We start from the raw sequence: 18,459 nt of genomic DNA on the forward strand, positions 1-18,459 counted from the left end.
TCTGTCAGCTGAAGGCACATTTCTTGATCTTAATCAAGATGTCTGACATTTGTTTCTTCTTCAAAAAAGGGAGCAATGAGTCAGCTAATTGTCTTTCTTGCTCTGCTCTCCTTAGTAGAAGACAGAACGCTCCTCCCCACTTCCAATTTCTACTATCGCTGGACTTCAGAGGAGAGGGTAAAGCGATACGTCCTCCTGCACGGGCACACGTGACGAGCACGACCTTCCCACGCGGAGCGCAGCCCGCGGAGCGAGAGAACGCCAGTGACAACAGAGATGGTTTGGGCAGAGTTGGAGTTTATTTGCTGCAGTTCCTTGGCGCTAGTTTACAATGCAAAAAAAAACAAAAAACAATTGTAATAATAATTATAGTTTTTTAAAAACCCCGTCAACAACTTTCAGTCATTTCTTTATATTTTAAATTTTGACAAAATTTTTTAAACAAATACAAAATAATCTAAAAGGAGAAAAACTATACATGGAGTATTTACATCTCTGATAAATAGACTAATACTGACCCAGGGCCTCTCCGTCTAGGCAATATCCATGAGAACCAGCGCAGGGCCTCGGCCGGCCGGAGGCTCCAGCACGGCCCGAGGCGGCCTGGACTGCAGCTGGCACCGCCTGGCTCTCCACCCAGAAGCTTCAGGTTTGCCTGGACCCTCTTCCACCACCCTCACGAGCTCCGGCATAAACACGCCTGAAGCCACTCCAGGTAGGACTTACACAAAGGGGGGACCCCAGGAAGACCCCAACACTCCTCCCACCACTCCCTTTCACAAAAGCTATTTCCAGAGATGCGAGCCTGCCCTAAAGGTGTCAGAGGAGCTGGGGTCATGCTGCCTGGGGGAGACCGACGGCTCTCGGCCTTCTTGTGTGAAACAGCGCTCTGCACTGCCTGGTCCTGGGCAATTTGGAGGGGCCGCACCAAGATAGCCTGGCCAGCCCCCTGCTCTGCCTGGACTGGCACGCTGGGCCCTGGATGAGCGGCAGGAGCTGCCCCTGAGAGTCCCTGAGAGAATGGCAGGAGAACGCTGCATTTCACGGCTCCTTTCACACCATAAATTAGGAGGGGCAAGGCCAACTCACACACATCTTAAGGGAAAAAACAGCAATACAAGAGGCCAGCCTTCTCACCCTCTCGCTCCACCTGCCCCCTGCCAGCAGGTAACGGCCCACTTCCCCCCAATGCGCCCACCACAAATGCATCGAGAGTGGCCCAGGCAAGGGCCAGTTTTGAGGCAGAAAAAGCTGAAGCCCTAAGGTGATCCGGTAAGACCTACCCCATCCTCTAAAACGAGGAGTGGCGTTTTGTGGGAGGAGGAAGAAAAACCAAATAAGAGATAGATAGGTCATCCCGGAACCTCTGCTGGGATTACCTTCCTCACAGTTTTGGTTATTAGGTATTTAGCTCAAGGAAAAATGCTGACTTTCTATTTTAAAGCCCAACAAGAACGAATTCTGAAAGAGAAAAACAATGTGAGCGTCCAGGCGATTCTCTCCTCCCCTCAAGGCCCCCCCAGGCACTTGGAATGGAAAAGCATCAGCTGGAGCAGCCGCAGCACCGCAGATCCCAGCGTCGGACTCTGCCCAGTCCTGAGTCCTCAGGCACCTGCTGCCTCCCCAGCCCCTCTCCACCCCTTTCGCCCGCTCCCACCAGCTTCCAGACAGGCAGGAGAGGTGGGCCTGCTGCAACCTGGGCCCAGGGCTGACACCCCCTAGCAGATGCTCACGGAGCTGCTTCTCCAGGAGAAGCCTCCCAAATCAGACTGGGCAGAATGCATCGGAACAGCTCTACTTTATCTTTTTCTTTTTCTAAAAAACAAAAATATATCTTTATAGTATGTGGCTTCTTCCATTCCACCTTTTTTCTTAACATAGAATAATATGTCAATACATGTACTTATGGTGCAGGGTTGAAGGCGTCTTCACAGGGAAATAACCGAGAGGTAAACAGTCGGCTCCGAGCTCTGCTATCAGACCTACTGAGCGGAGAGACTCCCAAGGAGGCTGCTTTGCTGACAGGAGCTCTGTTCTTTCTAGAGAGAGGCTCAGAACCCATGCTTGACAGGCACCAGGTCCCTCTTCCCCAGTGGTAACTGCCTACCCTTCTCCCACTTAAAAATAAAAAGCAAAAGCTGAAGCTAGTCTCTAGGAATCAGGGCGATGCCCAGCAAGAAGACGCTCCTGCTCAGCAGCCCTCTCCCGTCTGCGGGAGGGGCCGGAGGAAGAACCTGGGGCTTCACGCGCCTTGCACGCCGGCTCCGCTCACTGTGCAGACTCAGTGTCTTTTCGTGGAGGAGACCTTCTTCTTCCGCGCTGCCAGCATCTCATAGAAAGGGTCCCTGCTGATGGCTGCTCTGGAACACAGAAAAGGGGAGAACACAAGAGACTGAGGGATGGACCAGAAGAGACAGGCCCAGACAGGGTCTTCCCAATGGCACCTGTGCCCCCGGCCCCGCTCACCAAGTCAGTGCCATCAACCTTCACTGTGCCCACATGACGGCTTAAGGGACGAGCTTTGAGAGAGGCACATGGTACACGTGACAAGATAATCTGGGGATGTTTACTGCCTGTTTCAACGTAATAATCAATCTAAGTTTAGTTGTACTCTAACTCAGAAAAACAAATGTAGTACTTTAGTCCCACAATGATGGTTGGCATTTGTCTGGCGCAGTGAGCACCACACAACCCATGTGTCACACGGAAGCATCTGGAGCATGGTGTGTTTAGATGGCGGCCACAGTCCGTTACCCTGCAACTTCTGAGTCCCCACGTGCACCAGCACGATAACTAAGAGCCCTAACCGGGCAATCAGTGCTGTTTCTGGGGCCGCAGTGAGCAGCCGGCCAGGCTGCTGTGTCCACAGCCCGGTGGGGAGGGAGGCTGGGCACGCTCTTGCACTGGCCCCAGAGACCAGCACAAGACAGTGACAGCAGGCCTCACGTCCCTCTATATTTGTCATTCTCAAAGTCCAAGTGAGCTGTGATGCAAAGTCCTAAGGCTCAGTGTGCGCCCCAGAGGAGCAGGACTCTGGGTGCTGCTTGGTCCCCACACCACTCACGAGCCCAGTGGCTGCTGGCTCTGCACCCAACCAGGTAAGTGACGGCTCCCGAGAGGTCAGAGAGGGTGTGTCCATGACAAGTGTCTCCACAGCTCTGCAGGGAAACTAGAACCTGTCAGTGCCCAGAATGCATCCTGAGGGGACTTCGCCACAAAGGGTCCAGCCACGCAGAGTGGTTATGAGGGAATCCCAGCAGGTGAAGCACTGCTTTCGTCTTCGGGGCACAGGGTGACTCTGCCTCAGCTCCCTGGCTGGGCCAGTCCCCTGAGGGACGCTCTGTGACATTTCCCGTCCACGTGAACGTGGTCCAAGAAACAGTGAAGAGCAGAGGCTGGACTCAGACAGACCCAGGCCCCATCCCAGGCTCCGCACGCACGGTGTGCTCCTTCTTAACTCACATCCTCGCAGGTTAACTGGAGGTACCAACCCCCGCCGGGTCCTGGGAGGCTGGGAGGAGAGATACCCGTACTGAGTGCGCATCCCAGCGCCTGGCAAACGGCAGCTCTCGATCCATGGGCGCCGTTACTGTGAGGCTGCAGTTCGGTCTGCACAGAGACCGCACTCTCTTGAACCAGATGCTTGTGACAATCATGTGCCAGTGACACTAGGAACTTGGGTGGCTGGAGACTCCTAGGAAGAGCACTAGTGAGAGAAAGACGTGTCCTGCACTTGACCTTCTGCAAAACCTTTCCAGCAACATTGTGAAGATGCTTGCATTCCATCAGACCCCTCTTCCGGCACCGTTCGCCTCCACTGTCTCTGCGGGGAGAAGCATCTAGAGCAAAGGACGGCTGGAGCTGAGCACTGCAGGGGGTCAGGAGCGCAGCTTCTTGAGTCAGAATGCTCGGGTCTGAAGGGCAGCACCACCTCTGTGGTGCTAGACAATTTAATTCAGCTTGCTGTGCCTCAGTGTCCTCTTCTGCACAATAAGCACAAGAATCCTGCCATTCCTGTCCTGCACAGGGGTGTGGCGAGGAGCGAGGAGACAGTGCCGTACAGTGCTCGACTGCTATCTGCAAACCCTGCAGGGGAGACGCGGCCAGCTCTGGGGCAGACCACAGGGACCGAGCCACCCCACGAGGAGGCCTCTGCGCTCACCTCAACCAAAGGACTGAATGATACAAACGTGACTTCAAAGAACGCTGAATTTTTTCTGGCTACGAGTACAAACTATATGGAAGACAACAGGTAGAAGAGCAGACAAAACCTTTCTGAAAGAACAAGCAGCGGGGCAGGCTCGCACGCGGCACGAGAACACACTGACACTCTAGAGGCTACTGCGGCACAGCACTCCCACCTGGAGACACGACACACCCACGACGTCCTAGGCGCAAGCAGGAATTTGGTACAAACTAAAGAGGGGACCTCAGATTGGTGGGGGAAATGGATTAATCAACAAATGGTACCAGCACAATCCGCTATTCACTTGGGGGAATAAAGTTCCATCTTTTATTTCAAACCAAAGGCAAAGAAAAAATTTCATACAGGCTAAAGAGTCAAATATTTAAAAACATATGGTGAAAAATGGTACAGGATGCACAGGTGATGCGCACTCTGTGGGACGGGACCCCCAGCACTGGCTCTCCCTGCCCAGGCCTCAGGGCCAGTGTCCGGTGGAGCGGGCCTCTGATATTGATCACGACTCCAGAAAAACGGAGCGCCTCATGCCCTGGATAGAAGGACAGTGGGGTCCCTGCCGACGCCACACTTCCAGGAACGGCCGTCAGCCCAGGGGCCACCAGAGGCCGGGAGGCGTGTGAACATGCACACTCTCAACCCTCAAACAGCCTCGTAGGTTAGGGGTTACCTCCATCCCACAGAGGGCAGGCAACGTCCCTGAGAGCCACCAGGGAGCCCCACCCTGCCTGCCATGCTAGGAGAAAGCTGAGGCTCTGGGAGGAAGGCAGGCAATGTACCGCGAGTCAGAGCGAGAACACAGCACAGGGGGACCGGACTCCAAACCCACGCCCTCCCATCTGGTTCCCCTCTCTTTTCATTGCATGACTTCCAGAGATTACTTTTGTGGGAATGAATGATCGGTCCCTTCCCCCATCATCCCATCATCTCCATCTTCAGTCGTTGACTCACTAGTTAACCCTGGCTTCAGCACTACACTGGTCTTAGAAGAGAGACCAAAAAACAAAACAAAAACTGGAGAATTCTCAACCCCCAGGAGTGGGCTGCGGCCTGGGTGGGAGAACACCCACCACATGGGACAACGCAAGGACTTGCGGGGCCTCCCTGGTCTCCAGGAAAGCTCCCTAAGGAAACAGCTGGGTGACATCTGACAGACGAAGCGCCCAGTGGGGAGAGCTAGGATGTGCTCTCAGGAGGAAGCACCACGGAGACGGGTGGTGATGACACAGACGGGGGCATGATGGCAATCTGGACAGGCCGCACAGAAGTTCCAGGGAGGAACGAGGAGGAAGACTGGCCGCATCAGGACACCTCCACCCGTAACAGAGCTCACAGTGTGCGGCGTGGCAAAGCAGGCAGAGCGAGAACCAGGAGCCAAGCCCTGGACCCACAGCTCCGTTCACCTTGCGGAACCCTGAGAAATCTCTGCCCTCCTCCTGACCCTCAGCTTCCTCACAGCACAGCGGCAAGGGGGCGCTCCATTTCAGGACCCTGGATCATGCCCACGTGGCTTTGGGAAAATTAGTTAACCTCTATTGGCCTCAGTTTCCTCATCTGTAAATGGGACCCCAGTGTCTCACAGGACAAAGAAATTACAGAACATTATGATTACTATCTCCACTGAGCTGCCCCCACAGAAACGAGACCTGTTTCTAAGGCATGAAAAGACCAGCTCAGCAAATGGCACCTGTGCCCATTAAACTCGCTCCCCATTCCCTCTTCGGGTCTATGAGGTGCCCCGGGACACAGAGAATGGGGCACTCTCTTAAAAATGCTCTAATGGTCAAGAATCCAAAGATTCACTGAGTCATCTGGGAGTCACAATCACACTACTCCCCGAACACAACTCGAGAAGGCCAGGACGGGCCGCACGTGTAACAGTTGGCGCAGTCAGGATCTGAGAGGTGAGTCCCCCCAGGTCAGAGCACGTCTCCTGTCTTCAGACACCACCTACTTGATGCATTTCATCCACTCTTCCTTCTCCTCAGGTGTGGGGGCTGAAATCCGGTACACAGTGTGGTTCCCCTCCACCACGCGCCCGTCGGCCTCGGTCTTACAAGCCTTAATGACTTGGTCTTTATTGTCAGGGATATAAAGCTCAAAGCAGTTCTGAGAATCAAAAAGAGGGAGACAGTGACAGAGGTCTGAGAAAGCTGCTGACCAAGAAAAAGTGTTAATTTATTTCCCAAAGACTCTTTATTCTGACCTTCATAAAATATAGGCAATAGAGATTTTCCTGTGGAAAAGAGGATCCTAGAAGTAGAATTCTGGAGAATGTAAACTGTGTATAAATAGGCGTTCTTAGCAAAGGTATCAACCAGATATATGTTAGCTCTACTCCTAATACCCAGAAAATATGGAGAGATGTGTAGGGTACTTAATCCCTTTAAAGCCAAGCTAGCAACATCATGATATTCCAAAACAAAGCACCAGTATTCACAAGGTCTCCAGAGCTCAGAGAACCAGCAGCCCGGTCGAGAGCGCGTGCTGTTCCCTTCTAAGGAGGGACAGCGCTACGCCTCATACGACGTTAAGTAAGCAAACTAAAGCAGCTGCACAGAATGAAAGAGGTTGTTTAGAATCTCATTTTTGGCTTGAACAGTAAAGATAAAAAGTTAGGGTAAATTAAAGGCCTGATAGTATGTCTCTGGTTTTTTTTTCCTTTTTAAGTAAACTTTCGCAATTTCATTCTATTTCAAAGAACTGCTACTACATCCATCCCTTTTGTGCCCCCAAAACATCTCACCAAAAATACTCACGGGTTTTTTGGAATCCTCCACCTCCCGGATACTCAGATTCTCTAGAGGGATAATCCCACGGGGCTCCTTATCCTGCAGAAGAGTTGGAAAGAGAAAGATGTCGTTGACCCGTCGTTGCTCAGTTTGCAAACACGCATCCTGTTACATTCCTCACCCTGGCTCTCCCGCCTTCTCCCAGGACAGAAGTTTACAAACTGGCTCTAGGGCCACACCTTGTGGTCTAAAACAAGAATAAGGTCAAGAACCATACAGGTGTTGTCAATATAACACATATGAATCCCTCTAACCAAAAGCCTTTGGCAAGGAGAGTGCCCAGGGAGCTTCAAGAGATGCCCTGAAGGCGTGTGCTTGGAAGAGCTCGCGAGGGGCCTCGTCCAGGAGGGAACGTGTGAGCCCTTCACGCAGGAAACTAGCCTGCTTCTTCGCCTGGCTCCCCTACTCGTCGTTTAAGACTCAGACCCGGCATCAGCAACCCCAGAAAGCCCCATTCTTGCCCTAGGTGCCCGGCTCTGCGCCCCAAGGCCTGGGACCATAGCAGGGTTGCATGTCTTTACTATTCACTATCTCCAGCCCTATATCCTCCCCTAGTCAGCCTGTAGGACCCTCAAAGAGACACTGCCTGGCTGACAACGCCACAGGATCTAAAAAGGCACTAAACTTACGTCCAGAACAGACCCGATACCCCACCCCTGCCACCCCGTCATCCCCAGCTGGCTCCAGGGCAAACGTTGCTGAGACTCCCTGCACACTCTCCGTCTGCAGGGCCAGCTTTCCTCTCCTCTTCAAGGAAACAATCTCATAACGCGGCCTATCTTCGAATTTGCAGGTACCAGTTATTCTGGCGTTGGGATCACCTTTATCTGCCCTCCACATCTGTGAGCTTTTCTCTAATTGTCTTTAAACTTGTCTCTCAGATACAATCTCTCTCAGCCTTTCCTCTATGAATGTGATTCTACTTTTAGCTAATCTCTTCCACTCCTTAAAGTTTTAACTTATTTCTTAATAATTAAGTTACAATTCTACAATTATATGGTTATATTCTACATACATAGTTTTGCTTCTCATTTGTTTCAACTCAGAAAGTTCCAGAGGGCCAGGCATCTTGCAGCCACTTCCACAGTCTCATGAGAGAATGGAGGCTGGAGGGAGAGCTCACATCTAACACCCCGAGCTGACTCTCCTCTGGGATTGCTAATGTCCAACGTCAGGGTCGTTCCTTCTATTTGGGGAGGGACGTGATGCTCACGGGCACACCCTCTGGGACAACAGTCTGGAGTCTCTGCCTGTGCTACAGAAAGTGAGGCTTGTTTTCACACTTCCCCATTTCACTGATTTCTACCCAGCAGCAGACCTTACTGCTCCTCTATCAGAAGAGGAAAAGGGGAAGAATTCCTACTCAGTTTGCTTCTCTCAGACTCAGGGCCCTGAGGAGGTGGCTAGGGCACATTAGTGCCCCAGGGCCATGTGGCAAAGGGTCCTTCCACTGGGCTCCAGGCTGCTGCCTCCATCCCGGCCACCTGGTGTTGAAGTTACTGAACTAGTTCCGCCATTTTTCTTATTTTGTTGCTATTGCTCCACTTGTTTCCACTAGATTTGCCTGTTTATTAGGTAATTCTGTGTGGAAGTCTCCACCTACCCTCTTAACCCTGAGGCTGCTCCTCTGCCCCTTAAGAAATGAGCTCTCTGTGGTCCCACTGCCCAATAGAACGCAGGCTCTCTGCCGAGCTGGGTTCAGGTGACACCCCCATGGTCAGCATCGTGAAGCCCACAGGATTCTAGAATCCCACTGCATTACTACTGAGACTTCCCAGTACTGAGGGGCATTACTGCTTCGATGCCTGCATGTTTCCTTTTAATGCAGAGAACAGCGAGAAAAACCCAAAGACAATCTTAAAGATGTCATCAGTCTAGATGTCTTCAAGGAAAAAGGTAAAATATGGGGCAGTGGGGGAGACAAAACAGAAGGAAATTTCCCAAGCTATTCACAGTGGTCCTTTCGGGGGCGAAACAGGAGGAATTTATATTTTTATTGTTTTATATATTTGAACTATATCACTCTCATATGTGAAAGTTTTTTAATTACAGAAAAGCAAAGCCAGCTGCAGACTTTACGGGGCGTGAGTTTAGCCCCGTAACACACAAAATGCTGGTCAGAACTCCCCTGAAAATTACTGGATGTCACAATAAACAGTACACCTTCAGGATGAGTGACTGAATTACAAGCAAATGCCATTAGGAATCGCGTTCCCTATGGGAGAAGCTGCATCTGTATGACGTCCACGGTGACGGAGAACCCGAGGTGTTGAAGGTGACAACAGAAACCCACTTCACTCTGAGGCGGCACAGTGCTGAGGCGCGGACCTGTCCCCTGCTTCCTACGAAGTCTTACACAAACATGGCCAGGGCTTTCCTTTTGATTCAAGTACCATCTTCATCTACATTAATTACAAAAGACACTTCTAAATCCTCATTTTTTCATAAGATCAGTGACTTTCACTCAGTGAAGACGTGGCTGGAGGACAAAAGTAAAGCATCCCAACTCAGTGACCTTGATTTCTTTCAAGACACAAGTCCAGCGCCGCCAGCTGTACACCTGCTGTGCTCTCAGGTGACGAAGAAGAATGGCAGAAATGAGAGCACCGAGTCGCAGGTGGCGAGCCCGTCTACGTGCCAGCCACCAGCTCGAGGCTGTCTGGGTGCTCTGTTAGTGGGGGCTTCAGAAAAGGTTTTATTTTATGATTTTTATTCTCACAGGCTTTTATTACAAAAGAACCTTAGATTTAACACATATGTGCAGTTCTAATTCCATTCCCACTGGATAAAAACCAACAAAACTTCCAGTTTAAGAAAACTTCAATTTCTTAAAACTCCAGATAATCTCTAACTCTTCCCATTTCATTTCACTTCTTTTTCCTCTATCATATATTTTACCCCTTGGCTGTTTCTTCTGAATCACATGCTTCAGCATTTCTGCCACCCTAGAAAATGTGAACCCTCCGAAATACGATTATCTTCATCTCCCTTCCAATAGGGCCACAAACTCTTTCTTGGCAACTGCTCCAAGTCCACTCTTTCCAGCCTGGCTCTAAAACCATTTCTAATGCCATGCATGATGTTCTCTCTACCGCTCTCTCCTGGCCAGGCATCTCTGGTCCAATATAGAACTGGATGTTGGCTCAGAGCCCCGTTCCTCTGGCAAGACACTCCACATCACCCTCAAGGACCCCAATTTTGAGATGTGTCTCAGTTCTCCAACTTCACGTAAAGTCTCCTCTCATGCCTAAAGACGTCGAAGAATAAATGCGACTGTCTCCCCACCGCCTCCTCCTACCACGTTTGATTAGAGTTGTTTCGAGGCCTGGCCACCCTTGTCCTGGCCAACCAGCAGGCGCTCACCGTTGTATATTCAAAGTAGTAAAGGCAGTTGTCAGTCAGAATGAACCAGCGTCTTTTCCAAGTCTTTACCCTGCCACCTGCAGAGCAAAAAGAGATGCATGTTCGACAGGAGTCGGTCAGGCTGGCGCGGGCTCCGTAACACATGGAGCTCTGCTCTCAGAGAGGGGGAGGGAGGAAGCAAGGGGCAGGGAACCAGGGGAACATTGAGACCATGGCAAAATTTACATCAGTAACAAGACACAGAGCCAAAACAGAAGCACCTTTCACGGAGTGAAAGTCTGTGGGTACAAGCAGAGCAAGCAAGTCAGGTGGCAGCCTGGAGATGAAACCAGGACAGCAGAATGAGAGCATGGGTTTGGGCGGAACCCGGGCAATGATGACTCTCAATGCAAATCTGATGGGAGCCAGAGAAGCGTGGTGGAAATGGGAAAACAAACAAGAAGAGGGGAGAGGGTCAGCCCCCTGGTCCAAGCTACACTGCCAGGTCAACCAGCCTCTGGGGCACGCATGGAGCTGTTTCCTCAGGAGGGGCAGGAGGGAGGAAACAGGAAGCAAGGCATTTGACTCTCTTCACAATTGAATCCACAGTTTCCTAGAACAAGGAGCTCAAATTCCCTGGTTGCCCCCTCTACCCCACCTTCCTGATTGCAGTGAATTTCTACACTGGCTTTTAGGCTTCTGGGCCAGTGTCCTAAAAATAAAATTTCCCCAGCGTCCTGGGTGAGATGAAGTGGAATCCCTGTATCAGGGAAGAACCCACTGGCAAGCAGAGGGCCCGCTCAGGAGCCTTCCAGTTCTGGACTTCTCTCCAGAAGCTGGTAAAAAAAATAGCTGGGCGAGGGGCCACGGCCAAACGGGCACTAATGGGGGCTGTGAGCCGGTAGGGCTCTCTCAGTCCTGCTCAATTCAAAAACGCTGGGTCATGAAGTTACGCTGAGATGGACACTAAGGAAGGGGAAAACTCGCCTGTGACCTGTTTGAATGAAGCCACATCCTGCTCTCAGTCATGACCATGAACCACATCTTTCTCTTCCTCTACTCACTTTGGGTCAAGGGAAAGCTTTCTGAACACAAACCATACAAAAGTTATCCAAAGGCGTTCACGTGTTAAGATACGCACGGCATTTTACAAATACTTCCTACTGTCCAGGACAGTACATGCTCTTTCTGCTAAGATTTAACCCACAGAAAACATCACTTCTCCCGTCTTCATAAACAGGACCATGGGGTGTAAGTCCAGTGTGACCCTAGTCATGCTTTATCCCTTGCCCCTCATCTCAGACAGCTAAGCAAAGAGTCGGACAGCTTTACAGGGAGTATTTCCAGCTGCCAAGACATGCCTGCGTGCCCACACCAGCCTTCCTAAAAGAAGCTGATTGCTGGAGTAATGCCAATAACGTTATGGCAATAAAGGGTCAGCATAGGTCCTGGCAGCTGGTAAAAAACTCTTGGACCTGCTGGCCCCTTTCATGGCTCTGCTTGGGTGCCTGAAACCTCGGAGGGGTAAAGTGATGGATCGTTCATCGCAAAGGTCCTAAGCGGCACAGCCTTGGGTTATGGAACGAGGTGTGCCGTGAGCAAGCGCGTGCTGCCCGCCCGCCTGCCCTACACTAGCCAAGCAAAGGCTGACCCCCCCCCACAGCGGTTTGCCAGTTTATATGCGCGTGTGCCTCTGGCCCCTAAAGGCCCTAAGGCATGACTTAAGAAAAAACATGGATGAAAATAAGGCATGCATGTGGAAAACAGGAAAGCCTGGGCAGGATCAAAATAAATAAGGAGGAGAAAGACGACAAGGAATATATTTAGAATTGGAGCCAATCTGTTGTAAAAAGGAACCGCTCCCCATTTCAGGGGCTGAGAAATCGGCTTTCCCACCTCCTGGGCCTCCATCCCCACACGGGACTCAGCACACAAGACACCTCAACCCACGATGACTACCATGCGCTCCCTCACAGAGCCACCCAGAGGCACTTGGGGTTCAGGGTCACAGAAGAGGGGTCAGATGCCAAAAGGAAGATGGAAGGAAATCTAGGCAAGAAAGCAAAGCTGGAGACATCTTCTCCCGGATTAGAAAAGCTTGGTTATGTCCCCTGACAATCGGCCGCGTTACAGAGACCTCGACCACGAAGCGTCACTGTGGTCCCGGGGCAACACTGCCATGTTGAAAGAAAAGCAGACATGACACGAGCAGACAGGTCAATGTGCGCACCTAGGACAGTCCCTGTGGAACTCACAGGACCACCTCCCACACTCACGAGTCCTGACACCTTGGATGTGAAGGCCAGGCTTCCCCTAGAGCAGGGAACCACCCGACAAGTCCCCAAAACGTTTTCATAAACGCCAACGTGTGGGTCGTTCTTTTTACATGTAGCTCCGCTCAAGTAATGCTAAAGCAGACACCTGAGGAGCTCCTCACCTAGGAAAAGCCTATTTCTCCCAAATCAGCAAATGGAGAGCAGATACCAACGACATAACTAAGAGGCCAATTTGGGGGTTTATTTAATAACGACTCATTGAAAAAGAGGAGGGAGAAAAATAAAACAAAACATAAAAAACAGAGCTGAGGTTGCAATGCCCTCCCCTAACACCCAGGAAATCAAATCAAAGGACCTCAAGGAGGGGCTTGGGGGTTTTGTCTTCTTTTCAAAAACTTTACTTAACATCATTTTGAGTTTGGGAAACAGCATCTCCCTTTTTCATGCAAAGGCAAATGTCCTAAGTTGTCCCATTTAACTCTTGTCCTAGTTTGCGCTCTGACTGTGGCACATCAGAAGCACATGGCTTTGGGAAGTCAAAACTGCCTTCTCCTCCTCCTCTTCTCCACTTTAGAAATTAATTCAGGGATGTCGATTTTAATTCAACAAATATAGCTTAGGCCTGGCCAAAAATTCCAAGAGAAAATTCAGTGAATACTTTCTCCGCTTTTATAAACGCACTCTTAGTATGTTTTCTTGCATTACCACATTCAGTCAAGTTTACGTTATTCCGCATGTGGTGCCTAGCTGTCTGATGCACTGCGTACTACTCCTAAGAGGCAAAACAGGGAAATGGCTCCGAACCCCTGATCCTGACCAGTTCCCTAGGGACTGTACAACAAGTTAGAAGCAGCATTAACACTACCACCAGCAATTAAAAAACAAAATAACCAAAAATAACAAAAGAAGAAAACGCTGCAGCAGTTACAGTGGCCTGGGCAGAGCACGCGAGCAGGGCGAGGGGATTACATACCTCCTGGAGTTTGGGGCAAGGAAAAGGAGAGCCAAAATCATGGAAACATACAAATGAGGGAGAAAAGAAAATTAAAACAAAGAAATTAAACCCGACTCCTTATTTTTAAAGTGCACTGTATTAGTCATTCGTGTCTGCCTGGGGGGAGCAGGGGACATAAAAACACTACCCTGGCGAGCGCCCACTCTGCAGGCGAGGAGGGGCTCCTCTCATCTGCCACCTCCCACTGGGTAAAGGCAAGATCTGAGGCATGACCGAGAACCTGGTCCCAAAGATGCCACAGATCAGTTCTCACCAAGCTAACATGTGTTAGTATATCTAGAATCCAGATCAAAGAGAGTGAAGACTACTTTGGGGAAAATTAAATGTCTTTCTTCAGACAGCTACCACTTTTTAAAGTGTGTGTAAGAACGCACACACACAAACCCATGAATACATATGTACATATGTGTATACACAAGAATACACATCCTTACAGCTGTATGCATACACAGACATGTACACACAGCTACAGAGGGTGGCACCCCGCCTTCTGCAGCACACAGATACAGAGGGGCGGGTCTGAGCGCACTACAATGAAACACGAGATGAAGGGTTTAGGACGGTTTAGGGGACGTTTAGAAAAAGTCCTACTATAACCTAAAAGCGAGTCCCACATTTAGTTAAATTTTTTCTTTTTAAAAATATGGCATGCCTCATGAATTTGCATGTCATCCTGGTGCAAGAACCAAGCTCATCTTTGTACCACTCTAATTTTAGTATCTGGGCTGTCAAGCTAACACTTAGCATTAGCATTTAAACAAATTTTGCTGGAGGGGGCAGTAAATCCAAACTTGGATGCACTTTTAAATTTCCAGTAGGTTTCCTTTTTAACTCCATCTGCTTGGCAATAAAAACACAGAGCAGAATGGCTGCCTTTGGGGTTAGTAATTTTAGAGCCTTAACTTCAAAGATTCTACTGGCTTAAAGATATATCAAGTGTTGATTAATTCAAGAGATATTTAAAACTCCAATCAGTGAAGTGGTGCTTTAAGGAGAATTTATGAATTAAGTCATTATGTATAAACACGAGGACTTGGGACATGCTTTTAAAGGAAATATAAATCCTACTGCTATCTGAACTGGTCAGAAATTAAAGTTTCCATTTCAGTGCTTCCAAAGGTGTCAGTCAATGGCCAAGAGAGTGGACTTCTAATCTCATGGGACAAGCAGCTGAAATGGTAGAGAAGGACCATTCTAACAAATACCTGTAATGTGGGAACTCACACATCAAAAGGCCAACACGGAAGAAAACAGAGAAAAGTACTCTTTCAGTGGCCATAAAATGGACATCATTATGTCCAGGGGCTCTCTCTGTGCTCTGAAACAATTAATGAAATAATCCCATGTGGCCGTGAATATGTATGAAAACCCACTATTCTTTTCCTTTTGGTTACTCTATCAGTTTCAGGGCAAGGCATGACCACAAATCTCAGCAATACAAGCTCACTTTTGGCAGAGGGAAAAGGAATAATCTTTTATTTTTCTGAATGAACAAAATCATTAACGTGGCTGATTCAGATTGGAAAGGAGGGGGAAAAAAAACCACTGCCCGAGAATGAGTAAGAGTGCTGTGGATGCGCTGCAGCCAAGGGCTCTAGGTTTGCCATGCACACTGCCTGTGGGGAGCAGATGCAGAAGGAAGTGATGATGCACTGGGGTGGGGGAGGCAGGAGCACCAGGTCAAATCTGTGTGATGGGAAGTAGAAAGATGGACACAGCTGGTCACCCTCCCAGTGACTGAGGGGGCAGGGAAGGGGAAAGGACCAGGTCCTGTGGGAACTGCCTTGAAACAAAACCTGATCGATCAATTCCACAGTGGAAACGTGGCGCGCAAATACACTTGGGCAATATTTCTGCGGAGTGAAGTCTGTCCCCAATAGTCTCTAGTGTCCCATGGGGGCACTGACGCTGCATTCACTTCCTTTCTAGAGGTGGATCTTGTAACAGCATGAATTCATACCACAGCTCCTCCCGTAACCAACCCCCGTTTTCCCACAGCGTACATCTGTGTGTGTGGGCGCACACATCCTTTCTACGTATCTGTGTTAGGAGCCCTAACCCAGAGGGCACTACTTACCGAGTTTCAATAGCCAGCCTTCTCGGTCTGGATTGAAGAAAGTGTGAGTAAGGTCATTCCCATCATCTTCCGGGATTTTAAAGGGTTCATTTTTTATGCTCTCATACAGATTCTGGGATAAAAGATGACACTGCATGTCTCTGATTCTAGAAATATCTTTTCTCCCTCCCCTTTCTCTTCATTCATTCAACAAGCATTCACTGTGTGCCTACAGTATGCCACACACCTTGCTAGGCACTGAGAACAGAACAACATGACCACTTCTGCCTTCAGGCAGCTCACAGTGACAAAATAAGTAAGATGCTTACTGATAATTAAGAAAGAAAAGAAATCAGCCTGACTTTCCTTCAAGCCTTTAGTTTCAGCTTTATACATTGCTTTTCCCTCCTGATTCCTTCACTGGGCCTCACTACCAATTTCTTGATGAAATTCACATAATTTAACGAATGCTAAGAGAAGACACTGGATGAATTGCGTACATCTTTCTCCTCTCCTAAAACAACGCCGCCGCCCCCAGGTCACTGCCTCCTGAACAAGGGCCATGCTCACCCGGAGCAGCTCCTCGGGCAGGTCTCCCCCATCGTTGATGCCTCGATTCATGGCAATAAACCGCTCCACGGTGGGCTTATCTTTGACGTTGGGGTTGTGCAGGCTGGTGTTCAACATGATGATGGCAAACGAGAGGACATAGCAAGTGTCTGAAGAGTAAAGCAAAAGACAATCAGAAACATCTTACTGAAAGACGCAGAAACGCCACGTGAAATCAAGAATGAAAAGTGGTGCCCTCAACAGAATGGGCCAAATCTACACACCCGGATATGCTCTGAGAAGTTATGTACTGCTAACTGAAAAGAGCAGAGCACAGAAAAGGGCATGAAGCACTCAAGACTTAAAGATGTTCATTATTTCAGATCGTAAAAGGACAAGGTGTACACTGTGGAAAATCTGAAAAACAACACAGCGTATTAAAAAAAGGAAGTATAAGTTATCTATAATCCTGCTACCTAGTAATAGCTTATTTTGCTTTATTACATAAATGTGCCTGTGTGTAATACAGTCACGTGCTGCATAATGATGTTTTGGTCAACAACAGAAAGCATATATGACAGTGGTCCCACAAGACCAGTACCACAGAGCCTAGGAAGGTGTGCAGGGGGCTATATCGTCTAGGCTTGTGTGAGTGCAGCCTACGATGGTCACAGGATGACAAAATTGCCTAATGACACATTTCTCAGAAAGTGTCCCCGTCGTTAAGTGATGCATGACTGGAAATCGCAAACGTACCTCACAGATACATACTGTAACAAAACTTGGATTAAAACAGATGTATAGTTTTGAAGCCTGCTTTTTTGGTAATCTTATTAGCATTTTCCCATGCCAATAAAAACTCCTTTTTAAAACATGACTTTTAACAGTTGTATGTTTCATATTTCAGGGATACCACAACATATTCCTACTCCCTTAATGTTGGACTTTTGAATGTTTCCATCATTTACTATCATAAATTAAATTTAAATTGATGTTCTTAGGCATAAACCTAATGCCTTTTGTTTTATTTTTTATTTTATTTTACTTTTTGCAGGGACAGATTTGCCCTGAGTTAACATCTGTCGCCGATCTTCCCCTTTTCACCCTCTCCAAAGCCCCAGTGCGTGGTCGCATATCCCAGCCGCAAGTCCTTCTAGTTCCGCTACACGAGCCACTGCCACAGCATGGCAACTGGTGTGCTTCTACACCCAGGAACCAAACCTGGGCCACCAAAGCGGTAAGAGTGCCAAACTTGAACCACCAGACCGTGAGGGCTGGCGCAGGCCTTTGGTTTTAGAAATTATCTAGTGCCAAGAAAAGAATCTAGCGTAAAACGCCCATCGCAAACAAGGATGAAGTCTCTCATCTACCCGTGGACTGGAACACTCCGTTATTGCACTGACAGTAGCGCTGGGCAAATGCCTCCATCATCCGGTCAATCTTCTGGGCCTCTCCTGGCAGCCGGAAGCTCCAGAGGAACTGCCTGTGTGGTGGAGACGGGCTGCGTTACAGGACTTGGGGAGAGCATTGATTTCTCTGGGAACTGTTAACTTCAAGTGATTTTTATACCAAAGGGCAAAGGGAGGGCTTCAGTCTTCTGCTACAGGAACTCAGAGCAGATGCAAAATCACCATTCTACATCACTGTTCTCTTAATCAAAGGCAAAAGTATTTAGGAAAAATTAAGATTTTCCTATTCAAAAGAATAGTTCTCATCCTTAAACTAATACACAAGACTGTAATACATATAGATAATGCTCATTTTAAATGAATTCCAATTTCCAGAAAACAAGATGAAGTGGCAAAAGAGATTTTCTATCAAAACATTCACAATTTATCCCTTTAAGTTAGAGAGGCCCACGGCCAACAGGTTTAATTGAGGATTATCTCCATCTATCTAACTGAAAACACAAAAATGGTGTTATTATTTAAACCTACAGCAGTGGAAATACCAAACGACAATTTCCCAAAAGGCACAAGATAACAGATTTAGTAAAAAAAATTAAAGTTCACTTTTCTTCATCTACAATGAAGTTTTAAGCTACTTCCCATTCTAGTGCAGGAAATCAAAGGGTTTTCTAAACTGAAAATTAGAAAAGATTTCAAAATGTATTCATTCATCGATTTCCAAAACGTTAAATGAAAGACCTGAGGAAGAGTTTTGCAAAATTTGCTTTCAGGATATATTGTAATGTAATTCTCTTTAACCATCCAATCATTTCGATCATA

General features: G+C 48.5%; 1 protein-coding gene and 1 non-coding gene across 7 annotated transcripts in view; both read right to left on the reverse strand.

Moving 5' to 3' along the window:
* Nucleotides 1–277: 277 nt before the first annotated feature.
* Nucleotides 278–18,459, reverse strand: part of CYTH1 (cytohesin 1) — an 87,992-nt gene continuing 69,810 nt past the window's right edge. For 5 of the 6 annotated variants that reach the window (XM_046674506.1, XM_046674507.1, XM_046674503.1 and 2 more), the window contains 7 exons: nucleotides 17,602–17,714; nucleotides 16,253–16,401; nucleotides 15,703–15,815; nucleotides 10,357–10,435; nucleotides 6,961–7,032; nucleotides 6,156–6,310; nucleotides 278–2,360 (listed from right to left, as the gene is read on the reverse strand). In XM_046674506.1, coding sequence (XP_046530462.1) covers nucleotides 2,282–2,360; nucleotides 6,156–6,310; nucleotides 6,961–7,032; nucleotides 10,357–10,435; nucleotides 15,703–15,815; nucleotides 16,253–16,401; nucleotides 17,602–17,714 — 760 coding nt within the window. In that variant the 3' untranslated portion in view covers nucleotides 278–2,281. The remainder of the gene's footprint in view (nucleotides 2,361–6,155; nucleotides 6,311–6,960; nucleotides 7,033–10,356; nucleotides 10,436–15,702; nucleotides 15,816–16,252; nucleotides 16,402–17,601; nucleotides 17,715–18,459) is intronic. The other variant, XM_046674502.1, reaches the window with a different exon arrangement.
* Nucleotides 14,264–14,366, reverse strand: LOC124248048 (U6 spliceosomal RNA). The gene has a single exon (XR_006890929.1). It is a non-coding gene; the product is annotated as a U6 spliceosomal RNA (small nuclear RNA).

Source organism: Equus quagga, chromosome 11 (assembly GCF_021613505.1).
Source record: "Equus quagga isolate Etosha38 chromosome 11, UCLA_HA_Equagga_1.0, whole genome shotgun sequence".
In the NCBI taxonomy this organism is placed as follows: Eukaryota; Metazoa; Chordata; class Mammalia; order Perissodactyla; family Equidae; genus Equus; species Equus quagga.